Source organism: Protomyctophum bolini (genome assembly GCF_963924005.1).
Source record: "Protomyctophum bolini genome assembly, chromosome: 14".
NCBI lineage: Eukaryota > Metazoa > Chordata > Actinopteri > Myctophiformes > Myctophidae > Protomyctophum > Protomyctophum bolini.
The window spans coordinates 11,622,924-11,646,379 of NC_137875.1; the positions used below are offsets into that span (position 1 = coordinate 11,622,924).

At 42.0% G+C, this 23,456-nt stretch overlaps 2 protein-coding genes across 4 annotated transcripts; one reads left to right on the plus strand and one right to left on the minus strand.

Annotated features, from left to right (window-relative positions):
- Positions 1–35: 35 nt before the first annotated feature.
- On the minus strand, positions 36–7,406 carry znf518a (zinc finger protein 518A). The gene is made up of 3 exons (XM_080782678.1): positions 7,351–7,406; positions 2,861–5,210; positions 36–2,599 (listed from the first exon to the last, which is right to left on the minus strand). The coding sequence occupies exons 2-3, from the start codon at positions 5,184–5,186 to the stop codon at positions 1,890–1,892; spliced, it is 3,036 nt and encodes a 1,011-aa protein (XP_080638804.1). The 5' UTR covers positions 5,187–5,210; positions 7,351–7,406; the 3' UTR covers positions 36–1,889.
- Positions 7,407–8,934: 1,528 nt separating this feature from the next.
- ccnj (cyclin J) lies at positions 8,935–22,443 on the plus strand. 3 transcript variants are annotated; one of them, XM_080781413.1, is made up of 6 exons: positions 8,935–8,963; positions 15,259–15,338; positions 16,852–17,062; positions 17,432–17,731; positions 18,278–18,437; positions 19,596–22,443. In XM_080781413.1, the coding sequence occupies exons 2-6, from the start codon at positions 15,270–15,272 to the stop codon at positions 19,957–19,959; spliced, it is 1,104 nt and encodes a 367-aa protein (XP_080637539.1). In that variant the 5' UTR covers positions 8,935–8,963; positions 15,259–15,269; the 3' UTR covers positions 19,960–22,443. The 3 variants fall into 3 exon arrangements, with proteins under 3 accessions (XP_080637539.1, XP_080637537.1, XP_080637538.1); XM_080781411.1 differs by lacking the exon at positions 8,935–8,963 and adding an exon at positions 14,857–15,047; XM_080781412.1 differs by lacking the exon at positions 8,935–8,963 and having other exon boundaries at positions 15,221–15,338.
- Positions 22,444–23,456: the final 1,013 nt, after the last annotated feature.

The window sequence follows — 23,456 nt, forward strand, 5'->3', positions numbered from 1 at the left end:
TTGTTCAATGATCAGACAATTCACAACACAAAATGGACAAACTAAATACATTTATTATCTTTTTCCAACAGGTAATGCTATCATAATCATGCAGTCGTTGCATAACAAAAAATGACTAGGCACTTGGTGGACAAAAAGAATTCTCAGGATATTTTACAGTACCTCTAGTTAAAGACTGTACAATACAATATACTATATATATTTATCTTAACTGAAAAATATATACACAGTTATTTGTCTATGCCGACGTGTGCACTCAGAAAATTGGGTTACATCCGCATGATTTGGTTGTTTGTCCAATGGTCCTAGACTGACATACACAGGCCAGAATTCCCTTGCCCTGTCTGGATACCTACAGTATGGGTCATGGCTACGTGATGCTTCAGTTATACCTGGTTGCGCACCAATGTCACATGCCCAAAAAAACAACAGATCTACAGGCTTGCGTCATGGATGCTGGGTCCAGATCGGTTCTTTACAGCAGTAGTTCTCAAAATGGGGTCCGGGGAGTTCCAGGGGTCCCCAGCTAAATGATAGTTAGGAATCAAATGGATCCTTATAGGTCTGTACAAATGGAACCATACACTATCAAGAGTTAAATTGACATTGATTTTACAATATAAATTGGGGTCCCAGAGATAGAATTGCCATTAAATGGGAGGTCCGTAGACTAATGGAGGTCACACTGGGGTGTGCCTGAAATGAAAACAGTTGAGAATCACTGCTAGAGCCGTGGGAAAATCTTCTCTCATGGGGGTCCCTGGCATATCTTTTCAAATGGTGGTAATAAGTGTCAATTTGGGGATCCTTGACATGGAAAACGTTTGAGAACCACTGCTTTACAATATGTTACATGTGTGCACAACCAAGTATAACTCAGGCTTAAGGAGATGTGTAGCAGCAGTGTAGGACACAGGCTGAGATTGTCAGAAGGCTTTAGGCCTGATAAGGTGAGGTAATGGGAAATAGAAATCCTCCTTTCATAGTGCAATTAAAAAAAAACAGGATTAGCATTTCAAGTCAAACGAGAGGAGGATCGTTGAGAAGACTGCGCTCAAATCATCTAAGCCTATTTGTGTTTTTAAAAAAAAAGAAAACTGATTTACAAAATGTACACATTTTATACTCGTCATTCAACGACATCACATACCACAGATTAGCTTAAAAATAAACTCTATCCTTTTGGACTATCTATTTCCACCAAACTCATGTCTGGAAAATATGCCATAAAAAATTAATACTATATATTTTGGGGTTCATACAAAATTTGACAAACACTTATGACTCTTCTAATGGCCAATCATGGAGAAAGAATGCAAATGCTAGACCTGAAAAATCATAAATAAACCTCAAAACAGCTTATAGGTGTCCTTAACACACAATTTTGGTATATCCGAGTAACGTGGGGGGCCTTGGTGTCCCATTCCAAAAACATAAATATCTAGCTACCACACTGTATAGCCTACCCGTATATAAACGGTTTCATAAAAACCCAAGATGGTATGGCAAATATACATATTACAGTGTTCAATTAAAGATTCTGTATGACAGTGTACTCAATTCAACTTAAATAACAAAGCTATTCCTTAGACAACATATATAAAAGAATACAAAGAATGACGACGACAATCCCACATCACAGACATTTTAAATCTTAACTACTCAAGAAAGTGTGTGTGAAGCTAGTGGGACTGGAAGATGAACAGAAGAAAAATGTTTGAAATTACCCTGAGTATTTGAACTCTCCAGGAATCCTAACAATGGTTTTCTCTGTATTCATCTCATAATTAACCATTCTTAAGACATTAAAACATAAGGAGACTGTGACCATTACTATTTCCATTATTCTTTCGTCATATTGCAAAAATAACTTTTTTGTTGTCATTTTATTATCCAGTGTGGGCGACGTTTAAGATTTTTTCACAGTTTGGACTTTCACTCTCTATCAAATGCCGTTGCCGATGGCGCATCCATACCTCCTGACTCGCAAAAACCCTGCCACAGAACCAACAGCGAAATCTCACTGGAACATCGCTGCTGTGAGATGCCGTGCTGACCACTTGGTACTTTCTCAGACTCACTCTTCGAAGTCTCAATTTCAAGACGAACCTCTCTTGCACAGAGCTTTCCACACACACATGTCCAGCGGATGGGTTTTCCGCATTCGTCGGGTCAGTAGTCTCACGATCCGTGGCCGCAGAGAGAGCTTTCAGTGTTTTACGCGACAGCACAACCTTCCGGATCTCTCCTTTGTATCTGTGGATGACGTCCATGATGTTGGTCACCTCGGGCATGTCGGCGTCCGGATGATTTAGCACGACCACAGGCTGCTCTTCCACCGGACGCTTTATCAGCTGAGCTGGATTTAGGGGCAATAGTGTCAGGGTCCTCTCCACACCTTTTGGGGCTGGCTGCCAGTCATCCACACTGGCTGATGAGGGCTCCTCTTCTTGGTTGGTTTGGCTAGAGGCTCGGTTGGCTTTCCTGAGGGGATCGGGACAGTAGTCTGCAGACGGCTCCCTCTTTCTCTTCCCTTGGCCATTCAGGTCACTCTGCTCTGAGGAAGGAAGTGTGAGGCCTGGATCTTCGGAGGGAGTCACTGAAAATGATGTGGAAACAAAAAGGAAATATATTATGGGATGTACATCACCACATCTACATACAATTAAAAAAAATCATAATTATAAATTATTACTGTAATAACATTTGACTTGTAACACATTTATCACACCCAAAGTGCTACAGAATGCTACTTTGTATTAATTGCCATTCGTCAATGTTTTTAAATCTCACAGACAGTACACGTCAGCCTTGAGAAATCATGAGTTATCATGAGTTAGTTTTGCTTCTTAGTTCTTACCCTGTGGTGGAATCGGAGGTTCAAGAACAGGGGAAGACTTGGCTTCATAATTCCCACCAAGCGTCTCATTGACAACTGAACTTTCTTCTCCGCCTGACACCTGGCATACCATGCCACCCTGGCTTCCTGTCGAGGGTCCGTGACTGACGCCAGAGTTTTGAGGGGGCACATTTTCAGGGCATGCATTTGGTGCCATGATCGACGAATGCTCTGAAGCAGACAGGCATGTCCCACCAGCTGAGCTGCTGTTGTCCATTTCTATTTCAATGAATCGTGACGGCTGCATCGTTTCACCACTCATCCCCGGCTTTGCCGATGGTATCATTTTAAGTACTAGCAGCTTCTTTCCATCCACCATCTTGAACCCAATGGGCTGTGTAGTGCAACCAGGGGGAACTGAAACTTTGTTTTTGGCCAAACGTTGGCTTGTGCCAAAGTTCTCGCGTGGTTCCGCAAGGGGGTCTTCTGATTTGACGTGCGACGTAGGTGCGGCAGGTTCAGAGGGGAGCTGCTGAGCTGTGGGAGTTTTGATCCACTGTTTCAGGCCATTTTCTGCAGACAGACTCTGGAGAAACTGCTGCGTCTCCTCCAAAGTCGTGTGAGGGTGCGGTAGTCTGTAGGCGTTATCCAGCAAGTCACTACCTAAGAGAGACAGGGGGCTTTGAGACACCCATTGCGTTTCCTTAACTGGGTTCTTCTTCAAGAGTATTTTCAGGCCTAGTCCTGGCGATCGCTTATCCTTCCTAGGTCTGCTTTTTCTTTTAAATGGGTTAATCCGTTTTCTTCCCTTATTTTTAGGACGAGCTTTAGAAACAGATTTCTTATCCCCTCTCTCGTTCATCGGTTTCGGCTCACTAGAAACATTTATTCGATCTTCACATGGATTTACATTCTGGGGCTCTTCACGTTTTTTCCTGTGCTCTTCAGTGGCCTGGTCGACCTCCATGACCCGATTCTCTCTGTTCTCGTGGAGTTGACTGCACTGCGACGGCTCATTTTGGACTGTGACTGAAGCATCGTCATTCAGAGCAATTTGAATTCCTGCACAGTGGGGCTGGTCGTTTAAGTTTGACTGGCAACCATTTGTGTCAGGGGTGTGTTGGCTATCAATATCGGCACTTTCAGAGTGAACGGCTTCTTGCTTGTCCGACGCCGGCATCATTCTGAACCCTTTTGCATAAGCACCATTCTGAGGTACCGTTATCTTGTTCTTGACTGTGAGGACAGTAAAGTCTTGGCTGCTGTTTGGAAAACCAGAATTAGTTATACAGTTTTCTGCATTTAGGTGACTCAGGTGAGGACTCGCGTCTTGGGGCACGTTTGACACTACGGTCTGCAGAGCTTTGGTCCATTTCTGACCTCCGGTTTCCCCGACCGTGGACGTCACCAGAAACTGCTGCGTCTCCTCCAAAGTCTTTGCTGGATCGGACAGACTGCAGTACTTGTCCAGGAACTCTCTCCCTGGCAGTGAGAGACAGTCTTGTGAGAGCCACCTGGCAGTATTCCTCGTCAACCTGTGGTTCCTTTTTGAGACATTGTCGTTGGGTCTGACCATCAAAGAGTGAACCTCCTTTGTTCTCTTGTCGCCACTCTGGTCAGCATGGACGGTGTTGATGTGCTTTGTAATCATCTTTTTTTGACGGTCTTCGTAGCCACAGTGCTGACAACGGAACTTACGACCGGCGTGATCAACCTCACCACCTTGTTCGAGGGTCAAGCTATGCAAACAGCTGTGCTCTAAAAACACGCTTACATCCCCTGTGGAGAATTTCTGACACGTTTTGCATGAGTATTTGCCATTTTGGCTGTGATGCATGGTTAGGTGTGTGCTAAATTCCGCAAGTGTACGCTGGACATTGTCATTACAAATGCTGCAGCCTGAGAAAGTGTCCTTGTGGCTTAACAGATGAATCTGAAGGTAGGAGAATTCGTGTGCGGAGAAGTTGCACACATGACAAGGAAAAACCGGCAAATGGGCTTTGTGAGTTTCCTTAAAGTGTCTCACTAGCTCGCCGGGAACAAATTCCAAATTGTCCTTGCATTGAGAGCATCTGAACCTGAGTATATATCCACTGTCATTTGTCCCGCATTGACTCGGCTGAGCTTTATGGGGGGGCTTCTGCTCTGATGAAGGGCACTCTGCATTTTGCTCGCACTCCTCCGTTATCTTCTTTGGTCCGTGCTTATCTTGACTTTGCATAGCTGGTGGCTGAACGGCAGCCTTCCTGAGGCGGAGACGTTTGTGCCAGTCTTGATTCTTCTTATTGACAACCTGTCGACTTTCTCCACTAGAGACCTCCGCTGCACCGACGTCTACAGTATCCATGTCTATTCAGGCAGGACAGGTTCTCTGTGAAAAGTGAAGATAAGAAAAGTGTTCAGGAAACTGGAAAACATACAGTGAACAAGAACAACGCAGATCATTTAGGCCTGGCATCAAAAAAATGTAATGTCTTCTAAATCCTGACAATTTTCGGAAATACCTTTGTTTCTATATCAGTGGTTCTCAATATTTCGTGTCAAGGACCCCCAGAATGATCTGTATTTGGCCGTGGATCCCCATCTGCAAATATGTTGTTCCAGGGACCCCCCAGAAGCAAATATTTGAGTTAAATTCTTCGCTCTGAAAGAATATATATTCAAAGATGTGTGCCACATTTTCACGATTTTTCAAAAATAGCAGACCTACAAGCTCATAGCACAGCACTCTGTGCCACGCTACGAGCTTGTGGATCTGCTATTTTTCAATAGCTAAAGTATAACACAATGCTTAAAACACCAAAAGGGGTTCCCGCCAAAAATGGGTTAAAGAACCACTTCACCCATTTTCAGCCCATCTTCATAATAATTGGTCCTCACTAATGTTCATTATTATATTATATTGGTCTACTCAATCTGTCTCAGAAGATAGCTGTGGTCAGAAACCTGGTAGTTTGGTCATTTCAAACCAGACATAAAAATCTAAATAAAAGGAACACGTTATTCCAACCAGTTCCTTTCCCCTCCATCAGGCGCCCCGGCTGGCCAGGGGGAGGAAAAGCATGTTCTTAATGCAAAATCAATGGCTTTCAATTTCAACATGCCAACTTTCCAGGGAGAGAAAATCTGTCGTTTCTAATATCTTGGAAGTTGGAATCCCCATCAATTGTCATTGGCACTATAGGCAGTAGTGCTGCACGATTCTTGATCACATGTGGATCTCGATTTTCCTCTACAAGAATTGAGATCATGATTCTTATTTTTTCCATTTAGTCTGACTCTGTAGTTGCTGAACATTACTACATTCAAAATGTGGCCAACTAACTGTGGCTTTAAACAGACATCAAAGCTTGAATGACTTAAACCTCTCTTGAAGTCTCTCTCTTATAGCAAAGATAATTGGATATCCAACTAGTACTGCACGATTCTTGCTCAAATTTAGAAATTAGATCTCATAATTGCGCAGTCCTACTAGGCACTTCTACATTGAGCTCACAACATATGCGTAAGCTTGTATATCGGCAATTTTCAGCAGAGATTTGGCGTAATGGAAAAATAGGTGGAGACCAAGACAAGACTTAGTTGTCCTGGCTTTTCGATGGCTGTGACAGATATATTCAATTTAGCATTTGGTATGCATGTAATAGCCTAGTTGTTACTATGTGACACTATTAGATACAATAGTATTAGTTATATATTCAAACCAAAAGTATGTCTCCTTTCCTAATAAGACAAATCTATATGATCACATTAACAACATGAATATTTACAGTCTGGTTGCAAGAACATTAGTTTCTTCCTGCATTAATACACATTAAATATTAAAATGCCAATTCGCATCCAGTCCACCTGTTGCTGAGAAAGATTCTTTGTTTTGTTTTTACGATTCTGAAGACGCTAAATAAACAACAGTGGTGTTGGGCAAGAGGAAATGTTGTTTGAACACAAAACACACCTGTTTGTTAGTAAAGCATTCACTTAATCGATTAAAAAAACTAAGTAATAAGCTACAAACTCAGTTACAAAGCAGTTACAAAACCAAAATAACAAAAACGCGCAACTTGAGTATCTTTAATTAAAGTTTTGCAGCCAGGAGCACACTGATCAGCGCATCATGTGCGGCCATTGTGCAATTTGGCTTGACCACAACAAAGTGATGAGACTGCCTGGGCTCAACAAATGCCTTCGAATTAATTCGAAAAGTTAAATGTACCGCGTGTTGCTATAATGTAAACACACCAACGTCAATTCGCTGCAAAAACTAACACCGTTGTTATTAGTGGAAGTGTAACTATCTAACCGATCAACGTTACTTGGACGAGTGATTTGAATTATCGTTTACACGCAAGAGCTTATATAGTAGACGAAATAACTTCAATAGAAAGCGTGGCTCGAAGGTTTCCATCGGGTTCGTTTCGCTTGCATTACGTCGCTTACTGCAGGAAAACGGCAGATTTCCGACTAGATCGACGGCAGAATTGTGTTATTTAATGACTTCTCTCGGTTTTTACCTTTCTTTTGTAGAGAGCTTGACAGCTCAGCGAGTGGCAGCCATGATGGTTTTTTCATCATCCGGGGATTACACCAGGCTATGGGAGCTCTTTTAATGTAGTTGCTCCGTTGGGGTGCACGCGCGCATACTCAACGCACGCACGCGCGCACACACGTACACACACGCAGACCAGACTATAGTCCTCGCAGTTTGATTATTATGTGGGCCTAGTCCTAGTCGGTCGGTTTGCAAAGCAGTAAGCACTAACCTCACCAGCCTTTCCACCACCCCAGAGGAAAAGCAAAGCACAGCACGGTCCAAGTCTTTATTTTGCAGCCAGGTATTAAAAACAAAAGGAATAACACGTGTCTGTCTGTCTGTCTGTCTGTCTGTCAAGTATAGGCCTTAAACTTCTATCTCCCAGGCCAGGGCAGAATGCCAGAGATTATGTTTACGTCCCTGTCTGTCTGTCTGTCTGTCTGTCTGTCTGTCTGTCTGTCTGTCTGTCTGTCTGTCTGTCTGTCTGTCAGTCAGTTTAGCAGAACAATAGGCCTACTTCAGTTCTGGAAAGAAACACCAACATTTGTGTAGGCCTACCGGTATGTGTAACCTCTGTCATTCTTTAGAAAAATCCCATTAGCCACGTGAATTTCAAAATGGCCACCAATTTTAGAGAAGGCTGCCTTTAGGATATGTCTTAACCTTAGAGCTTTCTTGCCTTAGACTAGAGTATATATCCTAAGGTCTTAACACATAGCCTATATTCTATTCTATACTTATTCTAATGTCAAAAGAACTATCTACGGTATAAAATTGGAAATTAAACATCAGAAAGCGCCGGAGGGGGGGGGGGGGGGATGTATGCCCCTGATAACTATAATTTAGTTATTTTTTAATCTGTATTTTTTTGTCAACACCATTCCCATTTTGTTGCGCAATTGCCGTTGTATCGGATGCATGCTTGCCTCTCGCTGCAACAACCATTCTGCAGTTTCTCTGGTGTCAGACAAGCTAATACACAACAATCATATCGTTCTTTGTGTGTTGGCTAGTAGTAGGTGTGAAAACAGCAGGGGCTCGGGCTGCTATAGAAAGTGCTACTGTGACTGGCTGACCAGTGTGACCACTGTCTGTGACCAGGCACGTCCTAAACTCTTCTCCCTTCTGTCTCCAAAACTATATGGAATCAATGCACTACCCGTTACAATCAGAACTGCAGCCTCACTCCCAATCTTCCGCCGTAGACAACCCACCTTTTCACACTCCATCATGGCCCGTAGCACTTCCCTACCCCCTTAGATAGCACCTTTGTAGACGTAGATAGCATTTAATACAGACTATAGCATGTTTAACAGCACTGAATTGCATTGTATGTATAGTCACAACACTTTATAGTATATGTATATAGTATGTATAGTTTCCTTATATAGATATTCCACTGTTACGTTCTTAGCTTACACATTTTTCATGATAACTACTTTATATGTATGTGATGTATTGCCATGCAAGGCATCAGATCAGATTTCTGCAGCGAAATATATGGGGGAACAAACGTATTTCTCCGTCAGTTCAAGTGAAAGCCGAGAGAACACACACGCACAAAACGCATCAAACCTCCATGGACTCAATAGTGTGAGTGATCATGAATTACTTTATTCATCGAGGTGAAAACATGTGATTTATTGTTATTCCGGTGCGCTGGTGCCTTTTAATTTTTTTTATGTCGGCTCCACTTGGATCAGAACCAATTTCAAAGGTCCATTAAGCCTGGTTTGGGTAGCCTCGGTACTACTACTACATAATTTATTATCTATATGTTCATTATTTATTTATTCTATTCTTATTACTAAGTTTGTTTATTCAATCCAATGTTTCACATAGGCTAGTTCTAACTTTAGCAAAAAGTCTTCTTGAAATGGATGCTCAGAAGTTTAACATTTAGCTGCAAAAACATAAAATTCTGCACTAAAAGTATTCACCCAATTCCTTCAAGTCTCCAACTGGTTATTCCTGCACCATTTTCCACCTGCTGGTTGTATTTACAGTATTTACATCATATTTGTACTTTTTACGTCTTTTTAAAAAAAGAAAAGAAAGAAATACCCCAGATTCATTGGCTCATGATGCATTTCCTCACACAGGCCTTTCCCATTTCCGCTTGACAAGATTTTCAGCCAATTCACGTTTTCGTCAATACACACTTTTTCCTACGAACATGTTTTGTCCCAAACTGTAGGCTACACATTTATCTCTGTAGGTACTAGGTATGTGTTTGAGATCTATGTCAGATTCCTTTCCAATTGACTAAATTGACTCAAAGCTTGCTGGAGGGTCTGTTTCGCAAGAAATGCCACAACAAATCATGAACTAAGCGTTTGATTGGCATGAAACATGAAAGTCAAGAGGTTCACGCACATCCAAACATTTCTACAAGTTCTGGATCAAAAAAGATAATACTGTAAATAATTAGAGAAGGTCTGCACACCTTCTTAATGCTCCCAAAATAATTTAATAGCAGAGCAATAAAAACAAAGTTTCGGCCTCTACATTTTGGCCTATAATAACCCTTGAACCTTATAGGTCATACAATCAAATTTTGTCAAACATATCGTATAGTTTGCCTGTAATTAGATTCACAAAATTGTAAATCTAATTTCTTACAAAAATGTCATTATATATTCAAATAAACCCCAAATTGGAATCACATGAGGGGCTTCTGTTGACCGCACCTCCAAAGGCGCTTTGACTTCTGCTCATATAGGGCACCACAATGTTTTAATTGACATTTTCAGGCAGGGTAGGGTGTAAAATGTGTGCTAATTAGTATGGCCAGACGGGGCCTCGGGCCAGCCCATTCAGTAAGGGCCCAGTTAGGGCCCAAGTAGGGCCGGATCTTAATTTTTGGGCCTGTTGAGAACTCTAGTTTTTGATGCAGGTTGCCGGCCATGGCTGCACTTATGACTTTGGGGCGGAGTTTGAATGGACAGGTATCAGTCAAAAAGGAGACATCGAAGGGCTAGGATCAACATATATCGGTGGTGGCGCTGTAATAGGCCAATGTGAAAAGAGTGCCATTTGTTCTTACGCCTTTGATGGCAATTGCATGATTTGAAGCATTTTGTTTCAAAATGTGTTTTGCAAAAATCCACCAACAGGCCAATGTGAAAATGGTGGGATATATTCCTCAGCCTAGTAGGAACATGCGTGAAAGATTTCGCATAAATTGCACGCTGCGTTCATGATTTGAGGCTTTTTGTTCAAAACAGGCCAATCCTGCAAACTTTGAAAAGCAATGTTTAGGATGGAATATGAAATATCGGACAGATTTGTCTTGAGCACGACTATAGAGATACTGTGCAACAATTTGCGGGATCTTAGGACAAAATCTGGAGGAGTAATATCAAAATATATGTTTTACAAAAGTCGGCCTCCTGGTGGCGCTATAACAGGCCGTTAGAATTTGGGGCAGAGGTTCATTGTTGGTGTTGGCATCCAGGGAGTGTGTGTGCAAAGTTTGGCATCGACCGGGTTAACGGTGCCGGAGATTAGCAGACGGACGGACAGACGGATGGACGGACGGACGGACGGACGCATGGACAGATTGACGGACGGACAGACGCACTGACGCACTGACGGACGGAGTGCAAAACATATTCTCTCCCCATGCCTTCGGCCTGGTGGAGACAATGAGAGAACAGGTCCATATATGGAGATCTAAGGGTTTGATGAGGTCAGATCAACATGGTGTCCATGAGGCCAGATGTTGAGTTGCTGGCCGACTCCATATATTCAGATCAGGTGATGATCCAGTCTTCTCCATGTATGGCTTTCCAGGGTTTGATGAGGTCAGTGTCGTGATCTTCATATATGGAGATGGCCATATATGGAGCATGTCACGAGGCGTGACAGACAGACTGAAGCCTCATTCATAGTCTGGATTTTCGGTGGTGATTAGACCACCGCTCCGGTGGTGAGCTGACCACCGGAGCTGAAATAACGTTGAGCGGTGATGAGTAGAAACAGAGAGAAGGGCTGGGGCGGTGGCGGTGGTTTTCTCTTCACCACGGCTCGTGATGTCATGTTGTAGTTCGGTGGTCACCTAACCACCGAAAATCCACCTACTTTACTGACAGGAAATGCAGGTTTTCATAGTAAACTGCGACCTATATCGTTGCAAACAAACTGACTGCGGCCCACAGCTTCCTCATCTCCTGATGGCTGCATCTCACGACTGACTGGCACAGCCCTGAGTAGGCAACCCGGCCTGGCAGGGTTCTGCATTCCAAATTTTAAATAAAAAGCTACCATAAATAAATATCAACAAAGGCACCCATGCATGCTTACAGGCAAGGATATTGACACATTTGCATGCCTCTTAACTGCATTTCAGTACAGTAGTCTACAAACAGAGTACCGGTATACAATATGAGTTCTGAAGGCTAGGTCGTCCCATAATATTCCATGGGGTATCATTATTTTGAGTTGATTTTTTCGATGGAATGCTGGGGTCATCCATGGGACTTTACATCAAATTCACCTGAAAAATTATGAATTGAAGATGTGATGTGATGATGATCTATTATGACAAATAGTTACTATGGTTATTATGACAAATAGAAACAATACTTCAATTATTATCGGGACTGTTAGGTGTAGGCCTATATGTAGCTTCATTCTCTGTTTTCCTGAAACAATTTAGAGACCAGCCTACTTATTGAATGATTGAATGACCTATGTACTGTATATCCCAGTTGTGTCCCTGTTCCATTTTCAAGGACATGCAGAAATTATCTGACCGCACTGCCGTCTGCAGCTCTGCTGCTAGCTGATTGAGTCCATGGCTGAGCTCATGGTATGACTGCTTCAAAGAAAATTATGCATATTATTATGACAGATGGGTGAAGAAAAAGACAGGAAGGTGTTCTTGTCCTTGTTTTAGGCATGTTGACCACTTAAGAGACCCTATACTGTACTTCTCAAAAATATACAATCTTTAAGCTCACAAGCTATTTATGAAAAAAACAACAACACATTTTTCTATATGACAAGTTTTTAAACTGATATCACATCAAGAATTAGAAAATACAGACAGACATGCAGGGGAAGGTCTCATCTGAACATTGGGGCCCAGAGCCAGGGCCGGCTGCAGGATGAAATGACTAAGGGTGCAGATGAAAATTCTTAGGGTGCACAGGAAATAGTGTTATTTTATTTCAACATACAACTATAGCGTTGTTAAATCAAACGGGGTGATAACTGTACAAGTGCCTCCAGAAGGCGCTGTGGACTGTAGGGGTTTGGAGAAGTGTAGGACGGTTGTTACAGAATAAGAATGGCTTGTCTGTGACCGCAGCCCTGCACTGCACATTTAGTAAAACTTGTATCAGCCTGTTGCCATGTTGAATGATTTAACAATGCATAGCTGAATGCTGAAATATTTACTGCTGTTAAATAGGCAGCATTTATTTAATTTAAGTGTGGTATAGCTACAATCTGCAAACTCTTTATACAGTATTCAATCAATCAATCAAAAACCTGAGTTTCCGTCTGTTTCTACTGCAGCCGCAGCAGCATTTATTGAATTAAGTGTAGCCTACATGCATGCTACTGCATGCAATCTGTTATAAAGTATTCAATCAATCAATAAAAATAAATTGTCTGAACTGCAGCCACAGCCAGGTCGGAACAATTTCTAAAGCATAAAGCACTGTGCAAGAATAGGCAGAACAGGCAGTTGCCTAGGTGCCATGACCAACCATGCATTCTTTTTTTAACTCATATATACATATTTTTATATCATTAATTGAAAAAGCTCCTTCAAAATTTTAAGTTTTGACAAATCTAAGTTTGGGGCATCACAACACACCCTCTGACTGAACTGACATCCCCCATGTCAGTTCATGTGTTCGGTGCCCCCCACCCCGGGGGACACCAAAAATCCTGCCTAGGGCACCAAATTGGCCCCCCACCCCGGGGGACACCAAAAATCCTGCCTAGGGCACCAAATTGTAGGGCCGGCACTGTAATAAACGGATCGCCTGAACTGCAGCCCAGCCAGTGAGCCAGGACCCAGGACAACATTTTCTAAACCAACATAAGTTCAAGATTATACATCTGTCAATGTGGCCATGGTGGCGCTGACTCGCGCAGCTCAGCAGCTAGTGGGGGGGGGGAGAGAGAGAGAGAGAGAGAGAGAGAGAGAGATCGAGGCGCAAACATCTCGCTCGTTCAAAAAGACAGCCATTCCTTCACCAAGTTCACCATTCTGTTGCTACTGCTACAATGATACAAAAAATAGAATAGTGAAAAATAATTAAGCCTATAGCATAGCCTAAAATAGCCTGTTTCAGACAGACATGACAAATAAAACCAGCAGAACAAAATATGCCAGCTAAATTCCAACTGAACCAGTCGTAGATTGCAGCCTACCAATAATTAGGAAATGTCCGACATGGAAAGCAAAAGGCAGCACCAGCCTCCCAAACCAGCTAATGCTAAATTAGCTGTTTTATTGAAAAATATTCGAGTTGGGTAGGATTGTAGCTCCTGGCTTCGTTCTCTGTCCCCAAATCAACCGGCGGTGTGATGGCAAGCTTAGTTTAGGCTTACCGAGGTGGAGTTCTTCCACAGCTAGAGCCAGGAGAGGGCAGATCTTCGGTCTTTGAATCACTTTGTTTTAATTTGTTTCGCACGCTTTTACTTTCCACAACAAAACACAAGAGGAGTCAGGACGAGGTGAAAGGGTGAAAATTAAAATCACTAAACTGTCCGTGGTCACGGTGCCACTGCTGAATAATAGGCTACTGCCTGCAGGCAGGTAATTGTAAATTGGGGAATTAGACTGGAGCTGCGCTGCAACGACAACGAGCAATTGATAGGGTGGATGTGGCTATATAATATTACTGGGTAAAACGGAGTGTTTTGATACTGTTATTGTTATCTCTATGACAATTATAATATTCTGAATATAATTTTGTTATTTTTGATATTGTCATAACTTTACATAGAACATAAACTGAGGGTGCACATTTTGCAACTGAGGGTGCTTTGCACCCCCAGGCACCCCCGTGACGCCGGCCGTGCCCAGAGCCCACGTTGGGAAACACAATTCTACTTATTCATGCTTCTTCAAAAGGTGTACATAATATATACGACTAATTAAAAGCCATTGAGCCAATACATTTAATTAGAGCACTTTTTTATGTATTTTATTTATTTAATGAGTTATTGAGTTATATGGACTATTATTTGGGCAGATTTTCGTCCGCAATAAGGAGAAATTAACTTTATTAGTTTGTTCTGCTCATGTAAGTAGTGTCAAGTAGTGATGTGATGTTGATGAATATCTTCTCAAAACATGACAGCAAAAACTCGCTGCTCTAAAGGATGTATCCCCTCCGGTGATTGGGTGGCTCTGGTTTTGTAAGCTCACTTTTAATTGGCAGCAGACAGTCCTGTCTGTGTGGCGTTCTCTTCTATTCTTTCAGTGAGTGCAGGCAGCCAGCCAGTCAGACAGTGATGTTTGTGTGTGCTGTCTGAACTCGTGCTAACTCTAGTAGCCTTCGCTAGCTACACAACAATGAATGAAACAATGTTTTCCTAGCAGTAGCAGCACACATTTAATTCAAATAGGCCTACAGTTTACTTCGGCGAGACAGCCTGACAGCCTGCTGTCTGTCTGCGAGACCATCGTTACGCTACATGTGCGAACAGGAGGTGAGTCCAACTTCAAGTTTGTTTGAGCGTTTGTCTCAATAGTTGACAGTCAGATTCATGTGATGGCGATGTCATTGAACATATGGCAAAACTACACCGGGTGCGTGCTGTTTACTAGCAAGAAGTTTGACGATTTTGTGAAGTTGGCTAGAGTGTGCTGCGCCCTGCGGTCATCTGTATTAATGCGAAAACATGACTGATTGTTCCAAAGGATTCCATAGCATGGAGCTTGAGGACCAGTGGTGGAAGGGACAGCTTGCTGCAGATATATACCAAGCCCTGCGCTTCAAAGTAAGTATAGGATAATAGGAATGAATTGAAAATGGTGGAACCTATTGTAAACAAGTGTAATGCTTTTTATGGTGTCGTCCACAAGTTTTTGCATTGAGTTGTGCTGGAAATGTACTGTATTTCTGCAAACTGTTAATACATACTTGAATCAATCAATAAATCAATCCAATCAATCAATCAATTAAGGATATAAGCTACCATTTGGCTGTGTGACTGATGAATTTAAAAGGAGCACTACACCCATTTTCAACCTCATCTTCACAAGCAGCTCAATTTGCTCATTATCAGATTGCACCATTTCTGTCTACTCTGCATGTCAGAGGTGGACATTACAGAATAAGAAGCTTTTATTTTTTAAATGCGATTACAATTGTAAGAGTATATTTAAGTTAACTTTCCAGGAAGTGAGAGGCTGAGTTTCGAACCCCCATGATGATATCATCGGTAGGTAGGTTTCTAAACTGTCCACATTCCACTAATGAGATTAGCTGCAAATTGCAACACTAGCTTTTTCCCCCCTAATCTGTTGAATCTAAAGTTGCAACACGCCATTGACGGCCCATACATTGTATTGTATTAAATTGTGTTAACATTGCAGCTGTACGGTCCTGTGGACCATCTGTTTTCCTTTTATTTTTAATTGCACATAATGCAGGAGGCAGCAGGATGTTGCTTTATTGAAAACAAGCGCTTCCAAACTCCAGCACTAATCAAAAAATAATCACCAGCAGGGAATTTAATGACACAGAAAGCAGTTCATAACATGTAACACTTCGCAGATATAGAGGATAATTCAAGCTTTTCGTACACCTGCGAAGTTGGTAAGTTTATACTAGAACTTTTCTGTTTGGATGTATGTGCTGTCAGTGGCTGGTGTTGTATGGGCTGTCAGTGGCTGGGGTTGTATGGACTGTCAGTGGCTGGGGTTGTATGGGCTGTCAGTGGCTGGGGTTGTATGGGCTGTCAGTGGTTGGGGTTGTATGGGCTGTCAGTGGCTGGGGTTGTATGGGCTGTCAGTGGCTGGGGTTGAATGGGCTGTCAGTGGCTGGGGTTGTATGGGCTGTCAGTGTTGCAACTCTAGAATCAATCCATTATATTTAAAAAAAAATCTAGTGTTGAAAATTGTGGCTACTCTGAGATGCAGAGAGAGAGAAGACTGATATGGTGCCATCTTAATGAGTATTTAGTGCAGACCAATTGATATGAAGATCATGAGATGTAAAATGAGTGAGAGATTTTGACCACCCAAAATGTGGAATGCCCTCAGACACCAGGGCATAAATCACTGGTTCTGAAAAATGATCTAGGCACGGATGATTTTCCCAGTTTTTCCCTTTTGCTGTATCATTGTGTTAATTCTATGCTAAGTTGATGAATTTAATACACAACACAATGGAAAGGAGTCCCCCTTTGGCCTTAATGTCTGACTGTACCGTGTGCTGTTTACATTTTGTTGACTAAAGTATTCAATCAATGAAAAGCATTTATACCCACACCACTGTGTCATTACCAGGAGCTGAAGTTGCCTTCCTACAAAGGGCAATCCCCTCAGCTCAACTTCAGGAGGTACTTTGCGGACCTGATCGCCATCGTCAGCAACCGCTTCCAGCTGTGCCCTTCAGCCAGACACCTCGCCATCTACCTGCTCGACCTGTTCATGGACCGCTATGACATCACCGTACAACAACTTCACATGGTCTCGCTCTCCTGTCTTCTCTTGGCCAGTAAGTGTACAACTGACTGTGTTTTAATATTGAGACCTGAGACCCAGTTGGACAAATGTCTTAATCTAAATCGTGTTTCTATGTCAGTGGTTCTCAAACTATTTCATGTAATTGGCCGCTGACCCCCACATCTGAAAATTTGTCGTTCCAGGGACCCCCCAGAAGCAAAGATATGAGTTAAAAGCGTTCGCTGTGAAAGAATATATATAATATATTAAAAGATTTGCATATGTTTTCATGATTTTTCATGATGGTTCTTCCGTTGGTCCAGACTGTATGATGAAGCATTTTGAATTTGCGAGAGTCAACAGTCTGGTAACGTGAGACTAATGGCACAACAATGTAATTGTCACTCCTCTTCCTACGTAGGTAAATTTGAGGAGAGGGAAGACCGGGTGCCCAAGCTGGAGACGTTGAACAGCCTGGGCTGCATGAGCTCCATGAACCTGGTGCTGACCAAGCAGGGCTTGTTACACACCGAGCTGCTGCTGCTGGAGACCTTCCATTGGAACATCTGCCTTCCCACGGCGGCCCACTTCATTGAGTACTACCTGTCCATCGCCGTCCATGACGCTGACCTCCACGACGGACTGCCCATGACCTGTCTGGAGAAGACCAAGCTGTATATGACCAAGTACGCCGACTACTTCCTGGAGGTTTCCTTGCAAGGCAAGCAGCGTTTTTTTTATTTTATTGAGTATGATCTGTGATGTAATGTTGTTCACATCAATGGTTCCTAACCAGATTCGGGGAATCTATTAAACCAGTGGTTTTCATTCAACCAGTGGTCCTTGAGGCCGTTCCAGGTGGTCCCCAGCTAAATGATGGAGAGTTGGTAACCAAATGGACCCTTATAGATCTTTAACTCTTGAGAGCGTAGAAACCCATGCGGGTCCATTTGGTTTCATTTTACACTCAAGAGTTACATTATTATCTGCATTTCTTAATTTACAAGAAGTCTACACAAAAAAAGAATGTATAAGAATTGTTACTTTGATCAATGTTTGCCAAAAGCAATGGGCCTTTAAAATTTTAAAGGGTTGAAAACCCTTGTATTAAACTGTGATATTTCTCTATTAAATATGTTCTCTGACCACATCCCCACTTATGGCTCCCCATCCAATTCATAAACCAGATGGCATTTATATAGTACGTGTTCATTAAAGAGGATAATTGCTCCTGCAGGTGGTGACAGGCTCTTGTTGTTTTTCTTAGATCATGTGTTCCTGTGTTTTGCTCCATCGCTGGTGGCTGCTGCTTGTGTGGCCGCCTCCCGCCTCGTCCTACACCTGTCTCCAGCATGGCCCTCCCGTCTACAGTGCCTGTGTGGCTACTCCTGGGACAACCTGGTGCCCTGCGCTGAGAAGCTACTCATGTGAGTGCCTGTCATAGACAGTGACACACTATCGTTTTGAATGTGTGTGTGATTTTAATTAGTCCATAAACACGGTACAATAAATGTAGAGGAATTTGTCTTAATGACAATGATGCAGGATCACATTGGCAATGTATTATTAATGAGACTGTGCATGTAAGGAGACTCATGTAATATACAGGTCCATCCCAACAAATTAGAATCGGAAAAAGTTCATTATTTTATGTAATAAAAATAAATAAAACTTTCATATATTTTAGATTCATTACACAACTGAAACAATTCAAGCCTTTTATTGTTTTAATATTGATGATTATGGCGTACAGCTCGTGAAAATAAAAAAATCCTATCCCAGTGAATTAGAATATTTTACGAGACCACTAAAAATATATATATATTTAAACGAGAAATGTCGACCATCTGAAAAGTATATTAACGTATGCAGTTACTACTTGGTCTGGGCTACTATTTCCAACAAGCGCTTCCAAACTCCAACACTCCATGCTGCTCAATGTTTTGCCACTCTAGATGAGGGGTGCGTGTCCTGATGGGGAAATCATGCATGTGCATGCTCTCTATTGTCAAGAGGAAGGTGTGAGACATAAGACTGAACAATACAAATTAATTTACGGCTGCAAACCTGGGCTTCCATAACACTTCAACAGTGCCATAGGCTGATCACCTCCATGCCATGCCCCATTGATGAAATAATTAGTTCAAAAGTAGCCCAGACCAAGTAGTAACTGCATACATTAATGTACTTTTCAGATGGTCGACATTTCTCGTTTAAAAAAAATATTTTCTTTTAGTGGTCTCGTAAAATATTCGAATTCACTGGGACAGGATTTTTTGATTTTCATGAGCTGTAGTGTACGCCATAATCGTCAATATTAAAACAATGAAAGGCTTGAATTATTTCAGTTGTTGTGTAATTAATTATTTTTATTACATTATGGTAAATAATGAACTTTTTCAGATTATTCTAATTCGTTGGGATGGACGTGTGTGTGTGTGTGTGTGTGTGTGTGTGTGTGTGTGTGTGTGTGTGTGTGTATATAGGCTAAAGAATAAAGATACTGGCTATATTCTTACAGCAGTCTTTTAAATGATTAACAGTGCAGCCTTTTCTCTTTTTTTCTTCTTCTTCTTCCTCCTCAGTGCACATGACGGTGATGTCAAGGAGGCCAATAAGCAGAAGTGCCAGAAGACTAGCCAGCAGCAGCAGCAGCCGGGCCAGACGCTATACCACAGCTCAGGCCAGACGACGGCTGTGGCCCAATACATACACCGACCAAGCATGCAGCCATATCCCCAGCAGACTCTGCAGTCCATCATAGGCCCAGCCCACAGATCTACCGCCTACCTCAACCACTCTGCTGCCAGTCTGCAGGCTCCTAGTGGTCCCCAGCATAGCCATACTCAGACCATCTCAGCCACGCTAGACCCAAAGGCTAATGTTCAAAACAGGGCCTACCAAGTTAGCATGCACTACACATGCGCTGCACCCTGCTTTGACCGTTGAAGTGTTCTCAGTAGAGTTTATTTTCTTTTTCTTTTTTGACTCCCTAATTCAGTTGTTGCCAAATTCACCCCCATGTATATAGTCACTGCCAACCACTATTGGTCTTGTGGGGTGGTGTAGCGTAAATGACCACGTTTCCTCCAATACATATGGAGTCACCTGACAGTGAGGAGTTTCACCGGGAGGGTGTAATGCACACAGAGGTATACTGTATCCCTCCCTGCTCCACTCCCGGTAGAGTCGCTAGTGCAGCGACAGATAGCCTCGATCCCCGGCTGGCTTTCGTTGGAGCTCCCAGCCAAAGCTGGAGGCATTGTGGAGGAATCTTGACGCAAATTTCCACAGTTAGTGGAGGTTTCAGTGTTGTATGGAGAAATTGGGAGGAATGCTCAGTGTCATCTGTTTTTCTCTCTCAGACAGAGAAGGCAGGACTGTGCAGGATTAGATTGAATGAAAACCCACGCTTTTAATTTCCAAGGGACTAGCCGAGATTAGCACAGCACTTTGACCCAAATGTTTACACAATGTGCAATACGACCACTCTGTTGCGTAATTCTGTTGACAACCTGCAAAGGTTTCTTTTTCTTTCTTTTTTTTTTCTTTCAAAAGCTGATTGAATGATTGAGTTATTTACCAGATGTGAGTATTGTAAAGTGGGTGGATGGTAGGTTTTTGTACCACTATAACCACTAATGTTACTTGATAATTTACCTGTGCTACAGGCCAAAGGTAGTCCTGCATTTGTTTATGACGAACTACCTCAGACTTATTGAATGTATATTTCCTTGTTTCCTGTAACCAGTTTATGGATGAAGGTGAAACATGTAGCATTAGTAAAATGAAAGGATTTATATGAAGATGTGGTGGACACTTAAGATAAGTGAGCACGGTTGTTAGGTGTACCTCGAACACTTTGCTTTTTTTAGGACTATTATTTGTACTTTATTATTAGTGTTGTAGGTTTCACAGTTTATTTGGCAGAGAAAATGGTTACACCTTTAGCAATGAGTGCTGTGCACTTATATGATGGTACTTTTTAAGTAAAATCCTACATGTTGATTGTACCAAGATAAACAGTCCAAAGTTTATTGCTTTCAAGACCCCAGTTGTGAGATTAAATGTACCTCACAATGCTGTTGTACACAAACCTTTGTCTAGTGTATCATTGTTGTTGTTGTAGCCGTGCTAAACATCTGGGTGTCGAAGTCAACATTCCATTTGACTCAACATTCTTTCTCTGCTGTGGGAGACAAACAGATGTGCAGCAATGACCAGCCTGAAATTAGGGGTGTTTTCTACAGTATCGCTTGCCGTTGAGAACTGAATTACAATCTACTTTCAAGTAGAGCTATTTTTAATGTAGCTTGGCAAAAGCTACAAGGCTAACATTTTCAGTGGCACATCAACATAATATAGCACCACAGATGAGGTTTGAATTTGTAGCTTGCATTTCAGTTGAATTAGGTGCAAGGCACCTTACTAGTTACTTTTACTAAGCAGTTTGTACTATTTTGTAGTGTAGCTAGCTTTTTTTTTTAAAGCTTTGTGTTGCTCAGTTAATTTTCATGAGGGCAGGAGCCTATCTCCTGTTTGTGTAGCGTGAGGCAGCTTGATGTACAAGTACACCCCCTGGACATGACTCTAGTATGTTGCAGGGACTTGCCCCCAATCCAACCCTTGATGCTGAGTGCCAAGCAGGGAGGCACTGGGTCCCCTATATTCAGGGTCTTTGGTATGACCCGGCTGAGGTTCTAACCCCGACCTCCCAGTCTCAGGGCTGGCACTCTTAAACTAGTATTTTAGCTAGCTCCAAAAGAAAGAACAAGGTAAGTATCTTGTGAATCTGTTTTTTGTTGAGTGAAACGGTTGTGCTCTACAGTGTAGACTAGAGTATAAATAGCAGTGTTTTTGTTCTCCAGTGCAGCTAGAACATAACACAGAGCCCATGCTGATGTTTGGCCACAATGGAAGAGCCACATGGACAGGATGTGGCTGTATGGGGGAAGAGGTGATTAGCCATAATCCGTACAACAGTGACATCTAAAGCCCAGTTCAGATACATACAAGATTTGCAGGCAATGTGTCTGCATACTGTATTTGATTTTGGTGCCGTGTGCACCGTTTTCATTAACATGGAGAAGTGTTCCAACTCAAGTGTTTGAACTCTGATTATATGGCAGTTTTCCAACTAAGATCTAAATATGAATCTGATAGGGGTTTAAGGTAATTCATGCGAGGTGATACAGTGTGTTTTTAAATGTTTAATTCTTTCTTTTACGATGCATCGGTCTGTGCTACTACTAGTCCAACTCACGGTCGCTTTCTCATAAACATGGTCGCTCGACCATGAATGACCATGCTCTCTCTCATATCAGGCTAGAGATGATTGTAGACTTACGCACTGTTCTGGTGATCTCATGGATAGTTGCCCTGGTAAGTCATGAATAGGAAAGAGTACGACACTAAATCCCTCTTTTAACCACTTTAAGGCATGTTGTGAAAATTCTCAAGTGTCAACATTAAAACGTTTTTCAAATTTTCCACAAAATGAATCTATTGTCTATTTATGAAAGAACTCTATTTATGAAAGAATGTTGCATTAGGGTTAACTTGTTTCAAGTTGTTTGCCATTTTACTATTTCAAAACATTTTAAAATAGTTCAACTATCTACATCGACACGTGAGCTTGTAGATCAGCTATTTGAACTATTTTGAAATGTTTTAAAATAGTAAAAAATGGCAAGTAAATTTCGTGGCAAGATATGGGTCTATGTGGAAAATGTACTTCTTCGGACAGATGACCTTGTCCTCAAACTAATTTAAAACATAATCTAGTGTGTCCCAATTATTCACCAAAAAAACATTCTAGAGGTCTTCCTATGCAGCTGTTCCTTTTGATGTTGATAACAGACGGTCAATCCGGATGACAAACTAAAACTTCCTCCGTCTCCTTGAGAACCTTTTTTATTCTTTATTTATTTGCACAATACAAACAGTACAAAAAGGTAACATTATTAAAAGACACAGGATTAAAAGTGCGGGTGAGATTCTCACCTAAAATAATAAATGAATAGTAAGTTAGACAAAATAATGTTTGACAAACGACAAATACACTGTGGGTCCATGATTCTGTGCATACTGTAAGTGTATGCGTGGCTTGCGTGCCTGTGTACAGTATGTATGCAGAATAAGGCTACATTATGGTAGAAGCAAGTGGAGAGGCTTGATTCATTCGGCTAGGCATGAGTTTGAACCCAGTTCTGAGGAGGAGACATTAATCATGTCCCGTTTGATATATTGGAAATATGCCTCATTTGAAGTTGATTTAAGAGCTCCATGCAAGTTGACGATAGGATCATTAAATTAGGATTCTGAGTATGTTTGCTACCACTGCAGAAACGGATGAGTCAGACTAAAGTACCTGTGTGGAATAAGAACTTTAAGGATCCCGTAGGGCGTAGGCCTATCTGACAATTTAGTAGTCAATTGACTGGGAA

Excerpts from the sequence above, each read along its gene's own strand:
- znf518a (XM_080782678.1), bottom strand. The coding sequence starts at position 5,186 with ATGGATACTGTAGACGTCGGTGCAGCGGAGGTCTCTAGTGGAGAAAGT. Across the intron at positions 2,600-2,860 it reads ACCTCCGATTCCACCACAGG|TGACTCCCTCCGAAGATCCA; the intron begins GTAAGAACTAAG and ends CATCATTTTCAG.
- ccnj (XM_080781411.1), top strand. The coding sequence starts at position 14,915 with ATGAAACAATGTTTTCCTAGCAGTAGCAGCACACATTTAATTCAAATA. Across the intron at positions 15,048-15,258 it reads GCTACATGTGCGAACAGGAG|GATTCCATAGCATGGAGCTT; the intron begins GTGAGTCCAACT and ends ATTGTTCCAAAG. Across the intron at positions 17,063-17,431 it reads CTCCTGTCTTCTCTTGGCCA|GTAAATTTGAGGAGAGGGAA; the intron begins GTAAGTGTACAA and ends CTTCCTACGTAG.